A 16,545-nucleotide genomic window follows, 5' to 3' on the forward strand; every position below is an offset into this window, starting at 1 on the left:
TGGAACAGCCTGCCTTTGACCTCTGCACCAATGGTACTGCTGTGCTGTGAGCTTCTGCACAGCAGGTCCCTCGAGCCTGGCTGACCAGACAGCTCTGCTCCGCTTCTCTCAACGCTGGTCTCCCAGCAGCTGCCACTTACCTCATCTACAGGCTGCTGCAAGTCCCATCTTGGCCACCCACCTACCTACGGGAGGTTCTTTGGGCCTCCAGGCTCCTTTCTCTCCTTTCAGAGTAACAGCCGTGTTAGTCTGTATTCGCAAAAAGAAAAGGAGTACTTGTGGCACCTTAGAGACTAACCAATTTATTTGAGCATAAGCTTTCGTGAACTACAGCTCACTTCATGCATACTGTGGAAAATACAGAAGATGTTTTTATACACACAAACCATGAAAAAATGGGTGTTTATCACTACAAAAGGTTTTCTCTCCCCCCACCCCACCCTCCTGCTGGTAATAGCTTATGTAAAATGATCACTCTCCTTACAATGTGTATGATAATCAAGGTGGGCCATTTCCAGCACAAATACAGGTTTTCTCCCACCCCCTTTTGTGCTGGAAATGGCCCACCTTGATGATCATACACATTGTAAGGAAAATGATCACTTTAGATAAGCTATTACCAACAAGAGAGTGGGTTTGTGGGGGGTTGGGGTGGGGAGAAAACCTGGATTTGTACTGGAAATGGCCCACCTTGATTATCATACACATTGTAAGGAGAGTGATCACTTTACACAAGCTATTACCAGCAGGAGAGTGGGGTGGAGGGAGAGAAAACCTTTTGTAGTGATAAACACCCATTTTTTCATGGTTTGTGTGTATAAAAACATCTTCTGTATTTTCCACAGTATGCATCCGATGAAGTGAGCTGTAGCTCACGAAAGCTTATGTTCAAATAAATTGGTTAGTCTCTAAGGTGCCACAAGTACTCCTTTTCTTTTTTCTCTCCTTTGCAATTCTCCCCACCCCCCTCCACCCCCAGCCATACAAGGAGGGTTTTCAAGCCTGCTGTGGTCTCAATGGAAAGACAGAAGAACCTGGGGTAAGTGAGTAAGAAAGGAAAACTGAGCATGTGTGGGGAAGAGGGTGGTTTGGAAAGGAGAAGTGAAGGAAGAATAGAGATGGAGATGTCAGGGAAGGAGGAAAGATGTAGGGGGGTAGTGCAGGTGCCTTCCAAAATTATTATATGCCAGCACTAATTTGGAGGATGATAAATGAATGCAAGGAAGAGACATACTTGGAGAGCAACAACATTGTTAATACTGAAAGATATATTGTTCAGATGAGAAGGGGCAGGACAGGATAAGTAACTTATATGTAAAGGAAGGAAGCAGTGAAATAAGGAGATTGGTGAGACCACTCTGGATGAGGTAGAATTATTTTATTTTGAGATTAAATGCAATAAAGGAAATAAGTTGACAGAGGAGCTTGCTATAAGATGCTTCATCAGAAGGAGCAATAGAAAAGTCAGCAAAAATTAAAAAGCTTTGCAAAAGGAACATAATGGTATTAATGAGAGATTTCAATTATTTGAACACAAACTGGGACCCAAGAAGTGGAAGAAATAAATCAAACAGGCTTTTAGACAGGGTTATATATATATAAGAGATGCTATTTTTTTTAGGCTCTGCTTTGTGCTTAATCATACAGGGCAGGTAGAGAGGCCACTATCTGTCGAAGAGGTCAGACAGTTGATTGATACATGTACATACCACTCATAGGCTGGCCTATATATCACTATCTTTACCTGAGCAGCAGCCAAATCAGAATCCAACTGAGGAGGAAAGAAGTTCAGAGAGAGGAAAAAACAACATGCTAAATTTTTTCAGGGAGGAAACGGATGGGGAAGGAGATTGGGGATTCTGTCCCAGAAAATATTTTAAAAGTGAATAATCTTTGGAAGCACCTTATTAGCATGATAAATGTGACACTCATTCCCTTCTTTCCTTTTGTCTTAGGGCTTGTCTACACTACCAAATTAAGTCGACTTGATCTGATTTGACCTCAAGCCTCCGAATTAATTAAGTCAATTGGGCATGGTCACAACATGCTCATTGTCTCGATTGAGTGTGTCACTAGCAGTGCCTGCATCAGTGCACAAAGCAGTGCATCATGGGTAGCTATCCCAAAGTGTAATTTGCCACAGTGTGCTTTGGGAAGTTTGTGCAATGCCTCATGGGACCAAAACATTGTCGCAGGGGAGAATGGGAATATTGCATCAGTATCCCATAATGCACTGTCCTCCCTCCCTCGAATCAATGGCAAACAATCCAGTGGTTTTCGCATCTTAAAATTGCCGTGTGTACGCCATAACCCCAGAAGAATGGAACCTGCTCAGTTGTGCACTTTTGCTGTGAGCATCTCAAACACCTCGCGTCTTCTCCTGCATTATTTCCAGAGGCGAAGTAGGGTCCGCTGTGTGGAACATAGCAATGCCCTACAAGCAGCCCTGCTGCAAGCCATTGAAAAAAAAACAATTCACAGTTGCTGCTGGCAGTCACAGTGCAGCTGCACTCTGTTGAGCACTGTTTCTGGTCCTATGAAACAAGCACTGATTGGGGGGACCACATCGTTTTGCAGGTATGGGATGACAAACAGTGGCTGCAGAACTTTTGAATGCAGAAAGCCACCTTCCAGGAACTTTGTGAAGAGCTTTCCCCTGCCCTGCAGTTCAGCAACACAAAAATGAGAGCTCCTCTAACAGTGGAGAAGCAAGTGGTGATCACTATTTGGAAGCTTGCAACACCAGACAGTTACCGGTCAGTGGGGAATCAATTTGGGGTAGGTAAATCAACTGTGTGAGCTGCTGTGCTCCAAATGTGCAGGGCCATTAATCAACTTCTGCTATGAAGGGTAGTGTGTCTGGGAAATGTGCAGGACATAGTGGATGGTTTTGCTGCAATGGGGTTCCTTAATTGCGTTGGGGCGATAGGTGACATGCATATCCCCATCTTGGCACCAGACCACTTTGCCAAAGAGTACATAAACCAAAAGGGATACTTCTCAATGGTGTTACAAGTGCTGGTAGATCACAGGGGGCGTTTCACCAGCATCAACGTAGGATGGTTGGGAAAGATTCATGACACGTGCATCTTTAGGAACTCAGGTCTGTTCAAAAAGCTGCAATCCGGGACTTTCTTTCCAGACCACAAACTGAACATTGATGATGTTGAGATGCCTATAGTTATCCTGGGGGACCCAGCCTATCCCTTGCTCCCATGGTTCATGAAGCCATACACTGGCTGTCTGGACAACAGTAAGGAACAGTTCACTATAGGCTCAGCAAGTGCAGAATGGTGGTTGAATGTGCCTTTGGTCATTTAAAAGGGCACTGAAGAAGCTTACTAACAATGTTGGATCTTAGTGAAGAGAACATCCCCATGGTTATAGCTGCCTGCTGTGTGCTCCATAGTATCTGTGGGGAGAAAAAGGGGGAAATTTTCCACAGGGGTGCGCAGTTGAGACAGATCGCATGGCAGCCATTTTTAAGCAGCCAGACACCAAGTCGATAAGAAAAGCCCAGGTGCTACGTATCCGCAAGGCTTTGAAAGCCGTTTCAACAATGAGTCACAGTAATGTGAGCTTCTTGTCTACATTGTGCTTTCCCAAAGCTTCACTTGCCTTTTAAAGCCACCACCCCCACCCAAGCCTACAGCTTCCACTCAATAAAGAACATTTATTTCTCAAATCCATTTACTTTATTTAACAAACATAAGTAAAGAGGGAGAACAGAAAAAAAAAGTTAGCCTTGGGGAAAGGGGTTGTAAAGTTGGAACGGGAGAAACATTTTCAGCTGTGTAACACAGCACTGCATTCTAGTCAACATCAAAGCTCTGTGAATGGGCACCTTCTGTTCCTTGTACCCACCCCCTGCGTTAAGTGAAAGGGATAATGGACTTTTCTCCCATGCCTCGTGGAACGCTTTGGGGAGGGTGATTCTGCACCAGGCGATGTTGACTGGCTGGCTGTCCACCAGGGTCTGCAGAGGGACTCTACCCTCCTGCTTCTGTTCCTGCAGTTCAAACAGATGCCTCAACATGTCTGATTGGTCCCTCATAATGTGAAGCATCTCATCTTGTGCCACACACTCATGCTCATGGGAAGCTTTTCTGCTCTCCATGTCCATGTCTAACTTCTCAGACAGTGAAATCCTCCAAGCTCTCAGCTCTGGGTCAGCTGTCCCAGAGGCGTTCGTTATCTCGGTGAACATGTCCTCCTGTGTTCTCTTTCTCCTCCTTCTAATCAGCTAAAGTCTGCTTTCAGGTGTTGATGACATGCTTAAGGATGCATTTCCAGCTGTCAGTCATGGGAAAAAAGAAAGGGACCATTTTACATGCATAAAATGTTTCCATAGCAAGGCCGTTTTCATAATCCCCCCCCCCCCATTACACTAGGTGCAAGCCATAACAATCAGAATCTGTAACCATTCACTGCACCGTTTTGCTGTTCCAGCCATGGGGAGTAGCTCCCACCCCCAGGTCATGGGTGACCGCACTTTTAATGAAGTTTATGGAAGGCTCATGACAGGAACAGAGGTAGCTAGTCAAACAATTGCCCCTCCCCATAGCACCATGGGAAGCTGTTTATGAAGGGGCGGGGGGAAGGGTTGTGGGGGGGAGAGAGACATTTTCACTCCCGAATTGCAGAATCTCACATGTGGGGCCCCAGTCCCCTATCAGCCACTTAAAAAACTTGCTGACCCATGCCGACCACAGTAAAGGCACATTAGTGGCCACGTGGTTTGGCAATCCGGAATGGGGTGGTGGGGGGTTGGTCTACATGCTCTTTTCCGGTAAAATCACTTTTAATGAGAAATTCCCCTGTTTCCTCTGGGTGACCCTATGTGATATCAGTCTCCTGAGGGTAACAGAGGTGGAAAGGAAGATGATGTTGCAAGTGTCCTGGAATAGACCTGGTCCTTATGTTGCTATGCTGTGTACTGCAATGATGCCAGCAGAATTAATTCAGGGGTTGCATGGGAAAGTGTCCTACCCCTGCAAAAAAATAAGACTTCCCTGCCCAAAAATGTTATGCAAAGAACTGTAGAGTACCTCCATGAAAGTTTCCGAGAGATATCAATGGAGGATTCCCAGACTATCCCAGTCCACATAAACAGTCTTTTCCGGGGACCACCCTCTGCATAGCGGGAGCGGCCTCTTGTAAGCAGAAAACCAAAGCAGCTTACTTTTTCTTCACAGTAAACATGCAATACCACCGAATGTGTGTGCCTGCTAAAGTTTAATTGGACTTTGATTATAACTGTGAACTCACCAGAGGTGCCTTCCCCGGCATCACAGTTGGTCACTGTGATATCCTGCGACCCACAGGGCTCCAGGGTTAAAAATATTTCATGGCTCTTGGGGAGAATGGATCCACCACGTGCCTGCTCCCATTCTCCTCCTCCTCCTCTTCCTCATCCACCATATTGTCCTCCCTGTTGTTCCTAGACACTCACATCTGTGAGGTGTCCACGTTGCTTGTGGGGGTACTGGTAGTGTCACCCCCGAGAATCTCATGCAGCTCATTATAGAACCGGCATGTGTGGGGTTCAGCACCAGAACAACTGTTCGCCTCCCGTGCCTTCTGGTACACTTGGTGAAGTTCTTTTATTTTCACAAGTCATTGCTATGTGTCCCTTGTCTAGCCCTTCTCTCCCATTCCATGAGCTATTTCTGCACAGATGTCAGCATTTCTTCTGCTGGATCGGAGCTCTGCCTGCACAGACTCTTCTCCCCACACAGCGATGAGATCCACCACCTCCTGTGCAGACCAGGCTGGAGCATGTTTGGGCGTGTAGTCACTATGATCACCTGTGCTCAAGCTGGCATGCTCCCAATGCTGATCAAACAGGAAATGGGAAATCAAAAATTTCCAGGGCTTTAGCAGAGGAGGGGCTGTTTCCTGTGTATCTGGCTGCAGTGCAGAAGAGTTGAGACTGATCTCCAGAGCAGTCACAGATGAGCACTCGCATTACACAACACTGTGTCTGCACTACCTCGCTGTCAACCCATGAAAATTGAATTAAGTGCTATGCCTCTTGCAGAAGTGGATTACAGAAGTGGATATTAGAGGTGACTTAGGTCTGCATAAAGGACCCGGTAGTGTAGACACATACATTAACAGGGCTACATAAGGCGGCTTCCTACGACCTAACTCTATAGTATAGACCAGGCCTTAGATTTACAACGTCCACTCAGACCCACATTTCCTCCTGTAAACCAGGTAATTAAGGCTCTGACTATTGTTGTTGCCCTCCCTCATGCATGGACTGGCTCTCCTCATTATTGACAAGATCAAAGTTATTCAACTTTCTTCTGTCTCCTCTAACTCTATCATTATTTGTATTGTAGTAGCTCCAAACGTCGTGCTAGGTGCTGTATGAACATAAAACAAAAAGATGGTCTCTGCCCTGAAGAACTTAGAATCTGAGTTCTCTTCCTCAAATGTTCCTCATACACAATCCTCCACCTTTCTTCTCTCCCCTCCATCTTATAAGGGGCAGCTGTAGTAAGTGCCTGGCATTAGTTCTGAATATCTCATTCTGCTCAAATCTGCTACATTCTTTGTAACCTAATAGGTAGAGAGGGGTGCACCCATCCTAGATGGAACAAGGGCATATGGTGTGGAACCAGCATGCAGAGAACTCACACAGTGCCTGCAGCAGCAATGGCAGGATGATGATGTATGGCTTCCTGGCCACCACAAACATTTCCAAGCTAAAATCTGGCGGGGGGGGGGGGGGGGGGAAGGGCGGGAGTTGCTCCACTTTAGCATCTTTTTGAATTTATTTTCTAACCTTTACACGTCTCTGAATGCTCCCTTTGAAGAGTCTTTAACATTTCATTATTCTTTTAAAAATAAATATTTATAAGAAGGAAAAAGGTATTTATTACTCTAGATAGTGTACCAACCCTCACCTGATGCCCTTTACACTGCAGAGCAGGCATGGTAATGACATCTTTTAAATTGTCTGTCAGGTGCCAACTACAGCGCTATTTCTATTTTCCCTCTCAAATTCTATTGTTCTTTCCCCACCACTGAGCCTCTTTCCCTTTCCTGAAACCCAGTGCAAGTGCCAAAAAAGAGTTAACACTGCAGTTCTGCAAGCACATGGTGCCACATGAAAGCAATGAGAAACTAAGGGCTACTGAACATTTTCAGACTCAGGACAAGAGTTTTGTAATTTAGAGAAATGCTGGAGAAGACTTACCTGTACTTGTGCAATGATTTAATTTTAGTAAATGGAACTATGATTTTAAAATACAAGACAATTCTTAGCATATAAAAACTTAAGTGACACATTCATGCCCTGATATTTCTATAAAATTACAGCAGCACCTATCAGCACCAACACATTTATATTAGTATTCCCATTGTAAGTCTCCATCTTCCAGGTATTCATAAATAGCCTGTAAAAATTTACCATGAAACTTAAGATGAGTTTCATTTTAAGAAATTATTTTCAAGAGGAAACTGAAGCTTTAGAACTCTCAGAAGTTGACCATACTAAAATCAATTAGCAACAAAAATTCACCCCAAGGCTTAAAAACTTTTATAAATGAGTTTCAATACAAAGGGAATTGCTAAGATATTACACTTTTGAAAAATGAGGTACATGTGACAGAAATGGAAAAAGACTGAGTGCCACTATAATACACATACACACACACGTCACGATTGTTTTATTATTTCCTTTTATATATGATATGCCTGTCATAGAACTGAGCGCAGGTCAATATTTAAAAAAAGACATATAACAAAGTAATTATTAGCTGATACAGTGTCAAAAACAGTTCACTCACCAACCCTCAAAAATAACTGAAAGCTCCGCACTCTAACCTCACCTTCTGATAAAGCCTAAGTAGTTTTTGCTGTGTGCCCTGTAGGTGAACAGATTTTAGCTCTGTGGCGTTGTCCACCCTGGGAAATTAAATCGGATTAGAACAAATTTTTAACTAACATGACGTTAAACTTTCAGTGTAGACAAGGACATTCCAATCAGTTGACAATGTTAAATACAACAACACTGTGCATAGACAAGGATTATGCTGTGCTTAACAACACACACACGACTCCAATAACAGCAACGAGGAGGACTATCCTGTCATGAGGTTCTAATGCATGAGACTCTGGGATCCAAGGGTCAACATACTCCCACTGAATTTTCGATGTAGGAGCTTGCAAACACTAACACTAAGTTCGTATTAGCACAAAGAATATCGTTAATAGTAATGAAGAATATACAGAGAATTGCATCGGAATCCATGCTAAATTAGTACACGCTCCTCACTCATTGCTTAGGTTCTCTGTAGTGCCATTGCCTTACCTTGCGTTTTACTTCCTCTTCCTCTTCTACCCGGGCATTGCCAGCATCACTCAGGACAGGACTCAGAAGAGGAGATGAACCCTGGCCAGCTGGGTTCAAATTCACCTGAAATGTGGGGTTCAAGCTCTGTGGACTCTTCAATGTGAAGGAAGAGAGCTGGGGGTGATCCATTGAGAGGCCTAGAATTGAAGAAGGAAGGGAAGATGGATTGGGAAATGAGAAAACATATGTTATGACAATGCTTCATCTAAAAAAGCCCACTTGCCTACCAGCAACGTAGACATTATTAGCCAAAAACTGTAATTTTATATTACTTCAAAAATGCCAAAGAAATTAGCACACGAACATTTTCAAGCAGATTGAAATCTCTTGAAATAATTGAGTAATCTATACAATTGAGCTATTAGCTGGCAGATATAGTTTGAGTTATTGAACAGAAACTGGATAGGGACTAATAAAATGGCTCAATTCCCCCTTATTGTGTTAAATAGTGATCACTGTGGATTACTTTTACAGAAGAGTACATTTTTCTTTTTTAAAATTAGAATTCTCTTTAGCCCCAGAGAGAAGCGAGGACACATTATTGTAGTTGTATTCCTTCAGAAAACAATCAAATGTCTAGAAAGCAGGGAGCAAAGGGAGGTGGGGAAGGAAGGAATGGAAAAATCTTTCATGCATTCAGAATTTGTGGAAAATCTGATCTCAATATCTGTGTTTGTGGAAGTGGGAAATATGTTGCTAGACATACAGGGACCACATACTATATTTCCCTTTTGGTTCTCTAAATCTACAAAAGTTGTTCAATATTTGAGCTAAATGTTTTACTGGCTTCAACAAATGAAACGGATCTTGTAACTTTGCAGCATACAGAATTTTTAGCTACGTAGAAGAAAATCTTGCAGCATTCATCAGTAATTCAAAGGGTATGGATGGTACAAGGAGCAAATAACTAGACAAAGATGCTTTGCTCTAGATGATTTATTTTGTGGGGGCAAAAAATAAAGACAGGGACATGTGTTATTCAAATTATCATGACCACAATTTTTCAGACAAAGTAAAATGTTGTTTTCCTAAACCCTCCCCCTGATAAGGAGTGAAACTCTGTAGAACTAGACCTTTGAACCAGTACTAAGAACTCATCATAGAATCATAGGCCTGGAAGGGACCTCGAGAGGTCCTCTAGCCCAGTGCCCTGCACTCATGGCAGGACTAAGTATTATCTAGACCATTCCTGACAGGTGTTGGTCTAACCTGCTCTTAAAAATCTCCAATTATGGAGATTCCACAACCTCCCTGGGAAATTTATTTCAGTGCTTAACCACCCTGACAGTTAGGAAGTTTTTCCAACCTAAACCTCCATTGCTGCAATTTAAGCCCATTGCTTCTTGTCCTTTCCTCAGAGGTTAAGAACAACAATTCTGCTCCCTCCTCCTTGTAACAACCTTTTATGTACTTGAAAACTGTTATCATGTCCCCTCTGAGTCTTCTCTTTTCCAGATTAAACAAACCCAATATTTTCAATCTTCCCTCATAGGTCATGTTTTCTAGACCTTTATAATCATTTTTGTTTCTCTTCTCTGGACTTTCTCCAATTTGTCCACATCTTTCCTGAAATGCGGCACCCAGAACTGGACACAATACTCCAGTTAAAGATGTAATGCTTTCCACCCTCAAAATGCTCTACAAACACTAACCTATGCTTGCAACACCCCACTGTGGTATGTAGGTATTATTATTTTTGTTTGGGATGGAACAAATGGGAACAGATGGGAAACAGGGGCTAAGTAACTTGCCCAAGGCCACTTAGCAAATAAGTGACAGTTAAGGATTAGAACGCAGGAGGTCCTTTCTCCGATACCTGTGTTCCGTCCATTAGACCAAACTGCCTCAGAGCTACTACTGGAAGAATGGGCTATACAGCGAGTGCTCATTCCTCCGAAGACACAGCTCAATCGCTTTTCTGAAACTTGCTATAATTTACACAATATTCTCTACATAATAATCCATCTTTCCCATTATAAACCCCTATTTTCAAGGGATTACATGTTGTCAGTATAAAACAGATTCCAGGTTGACACCAGGTAATGCTCCTCTCCACACTAGTACTCCCACTTTAAAATCCACTTTGTGTAACCTCAGCACATACTGTGACCTTTCTTATTTCAATACTAGCTTTTCAGACAGATTCTCTTCCTGTAGTCAGATTACTACAATCAATTAAAAAAAACCCTACACTATATGCATTGCAAAAAATATCAGTCCACAGGAACAGAACTGTAAATGAGACACCCAATATCTTTTAACAAAAAATAAAAAGCAGAGATTAACTGATTGAAGGAGAGCCAGTTATAAGCTTTTTGATACACTTTTGGCAAGAGATGGTTGCTGTTTGACTCAGGAAGCAAAACCACTTAATTGCGTGGCTGCAGCATGACAATGATGAGGAAGCAAATGCATATTTTCACACTGACAAATGCAGGAAGCTAAACGCCATTGCACTCGGTCACCTGGAAGAGATTCAGATTATCAAGGCTATAAAGTTAACTATTAACACGCTTCAGCAAAATCATTATCAAGTGCCTATTGTTTCTGCCCCTGTGTATTTTCTCATTTCAATTGCTTTTAGTCTACCAGACCTACAACACAGGAAAGTAACAATAGGTAACATTTGTTTTTACATATGAAAATACTGCAGGGAAAGTAGTTTACTGGAAGTTTGCCTTTATATGTGAATGAAGGAAGTTAAAATGAGATGGAAAATAATTACCCTTTTTAACATTAAAAAAGTGCAGCAAAAGTGCCATAGAAATCATAAAGACTTCCTATGTACTCAGAAATTAGCACCAGGCTGCAACTGTTCCAACACTTCCTGATGGAAGCAATAATATTCAGAGACAAGGGGAGAACAAGGTATAATTTCCTGCAGCCTATTTCAAATGAGTTGTTCCAGTATTGACTCACGTTACCAGCTCAAAATTTGGGGAGAAACCCAGGAAATTAATCAAAATAGACATTTGTTCTTCTTTATCTGATTTCAAATACTATTTTTCTTGACGTTAAATTAAGATTATGAAATTCAAGGCATATTCAACTAATTAAGTCTGAAAATATATACATTCAAAAATGTAGATACCAGGTGTTTTCTTTCAAGTAAGATTTTTAGAAAAGGGATAAACTAGGTCTAAATGCAATATATTTCTTAGGCTGTAAGCTCTTCTAGGCAGGGACCATTCTCCCCTGTGTCCTTATGCATTGGGGGTGTAGGGCAACAGTGTCTATCATGTTTGTGTCACTGGGATACAATGACTTATTCATGGAAGATGTTACAACAATTGCAGTTTTATAATATGTAGGATTATGCTACTGGAAAATTCTTTAAAGGGACAATAGCAACCTATTTAGGACCCCAATCTTCTCTTTTCTAGAAAGGATTGTAAAATCTCAAACAACACCCTAATTTTTTAGGAACTTTTTTTATTTGAAATGTGACTTTAAGAGTTTGATACAAATGCACATACCACCTGTTACAGTCAGCAAAATGGGTTAAAATACATTACAAATGCAGATTTCAATTTCATTTCTCTCAGAAACCTATTACAAATTTAATATGAACTTTTACTAGAGCAGCAGTGAGGAAATCCTCTGGCAAGTCATGGAGTGGCTCTGTAGCCTCTTCTGGTGGAGAGAAGATAATGGAAGGATCCAAGTAGTAGTTCAGGAAGTGCCCATCATTTTCAGCAGCTGTTTAAGGTAGAAACCTGATAAATATTTATAAGTAGGTGGCAATAAGATCAAAATGTTTGTTTGGTTTCTGTTCTGGGCAGATGATGGATATGAAGGATTCCCACCCTAAAAAGGAGGCATCAGTATCAATGGATATTACAAGAGAATTACTTTACTTAAGAAAGGCAGATTTTGGTATCTAGTTGACAGAGCCTCTTTAATCTTCTTCATCAAGCCAGAACACAGGACAGTAAGAATGAGCAATTACTCACTGCAGTTTTTCTCTTAATATAAAGCAGGAATGGGGGATGCATTATGAAACTGGGATGCACATACAAGCATGCAAAAAACTCTCAATTTGCTCTTGCTCTAGATATAATGAATAAAATTATGCTCTCACATCCTGCGCAATCACACTGAAATCAATAAACTTTGCATGTATGTTTGACACAACAAGCTGTATGCTCTAAACCAAGAACTCAGTACCTTTAAAAATACTGCTACTTTAAAAATAGTGATACGTGTTTCAAACAAAGACGTATATGAATTGTCCTAAAGGGCTAGTATAGGTGTGTGTATATAAAATTATAGATATGGGTGGGAAATTTAAAGCCCTCAATATTGCCTGAACCTTACCGTTGTTTTCAATGGATGCAAAATTAGTCCGATGTGGATTGCTTTTGAAAATTTCTATCCTATAGCTGCTGTACAAATATTAGTAAAATGTTAATTATTGCATTGGTGTTTGCTCATAAGATCGTCTTTCACAAGGCCATAAGGAAGAGCGATGGCCTTTATCTAAGAAGCTAACATCCCAGACCAATATATAATCATAAAATCAAAACTTGTTCACCTACAGTTTTTTTAAATATATCCAAACATGCCAAAGATTTTGTTTGGACACAGCCATTACTGAAATACCTTAAACACGTTCTACATGTGGACTGGGAATCCATTTTCTAATAGTTGATTACCTTCATTGAAGAGGGATGTGAGCAGCCAAACTGAAGTTCGTGGGGAAAAAATACAGTTTAGGACTGTATACAACATTGGTCATTAGCAGGATTTGGTTGTTTGGGGTCTGCTCATTTAAAAAATACTTTGCTTTTAACTCAGTTGCTCTAATTACTATATCCAACCTTTAATGTTTTCTTCAAGGACACAGTTGATTCATAACCCTTTTCAACATAATTATCTTCTTAAAATGTATGTTTTTTCCCCATTAAAATGTGTTTAAAGTACTTTTCTGTTCTCTAAAATCCAGACTAGTTTGTTGAAGAATAAGGAGCTTATTAGCCACAGGGCTCCTCGTTAGCTTGGCCAAGTAGTGTGCTCAGAGTATCAGTAGTTATTACTTCCCTGAACTACTAGGAATTTATCCCCCTGTCCAGTTGAAACTTGGGAAGTGAGGGTAGGGAGGAGGATAGGAGGCAAAGATCTGGAAAGTTGTTACATGACATGAAGAACCACGTGCTCATTCAACCAGTAGTGCCAGGAAAAAAAGGGTGGGAGGCACGCCAGAGGGGCATGGTTCTAAGTCTGAGGAATCCATTTTGAAGCACTTGGAGGAGACGAAGGTGATCAGGAACAGTCAATGTGGATTCACCAAGGGCAAGTCATGCCTGACCAACCTGATTGTCTTCTATGATGAGATAACTGGCTCTATGGATATGGGGAAAGCAGTGATGTGATATATCTTGATTTTAGCACAGTATTCCAGCCAGCAAGTTAAAAAAGTATGGACTGGATGAATGGACTATAAGGTGGATAGGAAACTGGCTAGATTGTCAAGCTCAATGGGTAGTGATCAACGGCTAGATGTCTAATTGGCAGCCGGTATCAAGTGGAGTACCCCAGGGGTCAGTCCTGGGGCCGGTTTTGTTCAACATCTTTATCAATGATCTGGATGATGGGACTAATTGCACCCTCAGCAAGTTCACAGATGACACTAAACTGGGGGGAGAAGTAGATATGCTGGAGGGTAGGGATAGGGTCCAAAGTGACCTAGACGAATTGGAGGATTGGGCCAAAAGAAATCTGATGAGGTTCAACGAGGACAAACGCAGAGTCCTGCACTTGGGAAGGAAGAATCCCATGAACCGCTACAGGCTGAGGACTGACTGGCTGAGCAGCAGTTCTGGAGAAAAGGACCTGGAGATTACAGTGGACGAGAAGCTGGAGGAGAGTCAGCAGTGTGCCCTCGTTGCCAACAAGGCATATTGGGCTGTATGACTAGAAGCATTGCCCGCAGATCGAGGGGCGTGATTATTTCCCTCTATTCGGCACTGGTGAGGCCACACCTGCAGTATTGCGTCCTGTTTTGGTCCCCCACTACATAAGGGATGTGGACAAATTGGAGAGAGTCCAGCGGAAGGCAACAAAAATGATTAGGGGGCTGCGGCACATGACTTACGAGGAGAGGCTGAGGGAACTGGGGTTATTTAGTCTGCAGAAGAGAAGAGTGGGGTGGGATTTGATAGCCTTCAACTACCTGAACGGGGGTTCCAAAGAGGATGGAGCTTGGCTGCTCTCAGTGGTGGAAGATGACAGAACAAGGAGCAATGGTCTCAAGTTGCAGTGGGGGAGGTCTAGGTTGGATATTAGGAAACACTATTTCACTAGGAGGGTGGTAAAACTCTGGAATGGGTTACCTAGGGAGGTGGTGGAATCTCCATCCTTAGGTTTTTAAGGTCCGGCTTGACAAAGCCTTGGCTGGGATGATTCAGTTGGTGTTGGTCCTGCTTTGAGCAGGGAATTGGACTAGATGACCTCCTGAGGTCTCTTCCAACCCTAATATTCTATGATTCTTCGAGGCACAAATTTGTTAAATCAGCACAAAACTGCATCTGGCTCAGCATTAGGGACAACAGCACGAGGCCACATCAGAGAGATATCACTATTGTAATGGTCAGGTTTAAAGACTAAAGTGAAACTGACAACGATGCACGACAGCCACTTTCTATACTCTCCAGTTTGTCTTCCTCTAGTGCTATCAACTAGATTGCCACTTTCATTTTTACTGTACTATCCATATTTCATAGTTTGAACTGGAAAACAATCAGGAGATAATACCTCTTAAAATCCCTTGAATTTAGAGCCAAGGACTGTGTTTATTGAGATGTAATAAATTGTTAAAAAACATTCACATACATAGTAAGCCACATAAAATTAATGTTATAGCTATGAAATAAACAAAATAAATCAAATTCACAGTATTTAGGAAGGAAAATATTATGTATGTCTTCCAATGCCTATACAATAGCGTGGAAAAGGAAGATGAACAGAAAGTATTTGAAAATACATACAATACATAAAAGGCTGTTTAAAGTGTGGTTCTTCTCTTAAAAGTGACTGCAAAAATAGCACCCTCAACAGATATGTTTTCTGTGTGCATTCAGAGCCATTCGTCACATTAGTGACAAAAATATATTTATATTCTTTTTTCCCTCTGGTCAGCTATGTAAAGCTTTTACAGCTTTAGGGGGGTGAGCTCAGTTCTATTTCTTTTCACACATCAGAGTTAAGAAAGTTCTAAAAAGAAAAGGAGTACTTGTGGCACCTTAGAGACTAACCAATTTATTTGAGCATGAGCTTTCGTGAGCTACAGCTCACTTCATCGGATGCATACCGTGGAAACTGCAGTAGACGTTATATACACACAGAGACCATGAAACAATACCCCCTCCCACCTCACTGTCCTGCTGGTAATAGCTTATCTAAAGTGATCATCAAGTTGGGCCATTTCCAGCACAAATCTAGGTTTTCTCACCCTCCGCCCCCCCCCCCCCCACACACAAACTCACTCTCCTGCTGGTAATAGCCCATCCAAAGTGACCACTCTCTTCACAATAAGAAAAGGAGGACTTGTGGCACCTTAGAGACTAACCAATTTATTAGAGCATAAGCTTTCGTGAGCTACAGCTCACTTCTGAAGAAGTGAGCTGTAGCTCACGAAAGCTTATGCTCTAATAAATTGGTTAGTCTCTAAGGTGCCACAAGTCCTCCTTTTCTTTTTGCGAATACAGACTAACACGGCTGTTACTCTGAAACATCTCTTCACAATGTGTATGATAATCAAGGTGGGCCATTTCCTGCACAAATCCAGGTTCTCTCACCCCCTCACCCCCCTCCAAAAACCACACACACAAACTCAATCTCCTGCTGGTAATAGCTTATCCAAAGTGACCACTCTCCCTACAATGTGCACCATTTCCAGCATAAATCCAGGTTTTCTCACCCCCTACCCCCATACACACTTAAACTCACTCTCCTGCTGGCAATAGCTCATCCAAACTGACCACTCTCCAAGTTTAAATCCAAGTTTAACCAGAACGTCTCGGGGGGGGAGGGGGGGTCAGGAAAAAGCAAGGGGAAATAGGCTACCTTGCATAATGACTTAGCCACTCCCAGTCTCTATTTAAGCCTAAATTAATAGTATCCAATTTGCAAATGAATTCCAATTCAGCAGTTTCTCGCTGGAGTCTGGATTTGAAGTTTTT

The 16,545-nt window shown here is 42.0% G+C and overlaps 1 protein-coding gene across 19 annotated transcripts in view; it reads right to left on the minus strand.

The window, feature by feature from the left end:
* Window positions 1-16,545, minus strand: part of FARP2 (FERM, ARH/RhoGEF and pleckstrin domain protein 2) — a 272,153-nt gene that overhangs the window by 37,620 nt on the left and 217,988 nt on the right. For 14 of the 19 annotated variants that reach the window (XR_012160855.1, XR_012160856.1, XM_073360436.1 and 11 more), the window contains one exon: window positions 8,324-8,502. Coding sequence is in view for 15 of the 19 variants with exons in the window: in XM_073360436.1 (XP_073216537.1) it covers window positions 8,324-8,502 (179 nt within the window). In the remaining 4 variants the exon portion in view is untranslated. The other 5 variants (XR_012160858.1, XR_012160857.1, XM_073360447.1 and 2 more) reach the window with 5 other exon arrangements.

Source organism: Lepidochelys kempii, chromosome 9 (genome assembly GCF_965140265.1).
Source record: "Lepidochelys kempii isolate rLepKem1 chromosome 9, rLepKem1.hap2, whole genome shotgun sequence".
NCBI lineage: Eukaryota > Metazoa > Chordata > Testudines > Cheloniidae > Lepidochelys > Lepidochelys kempii.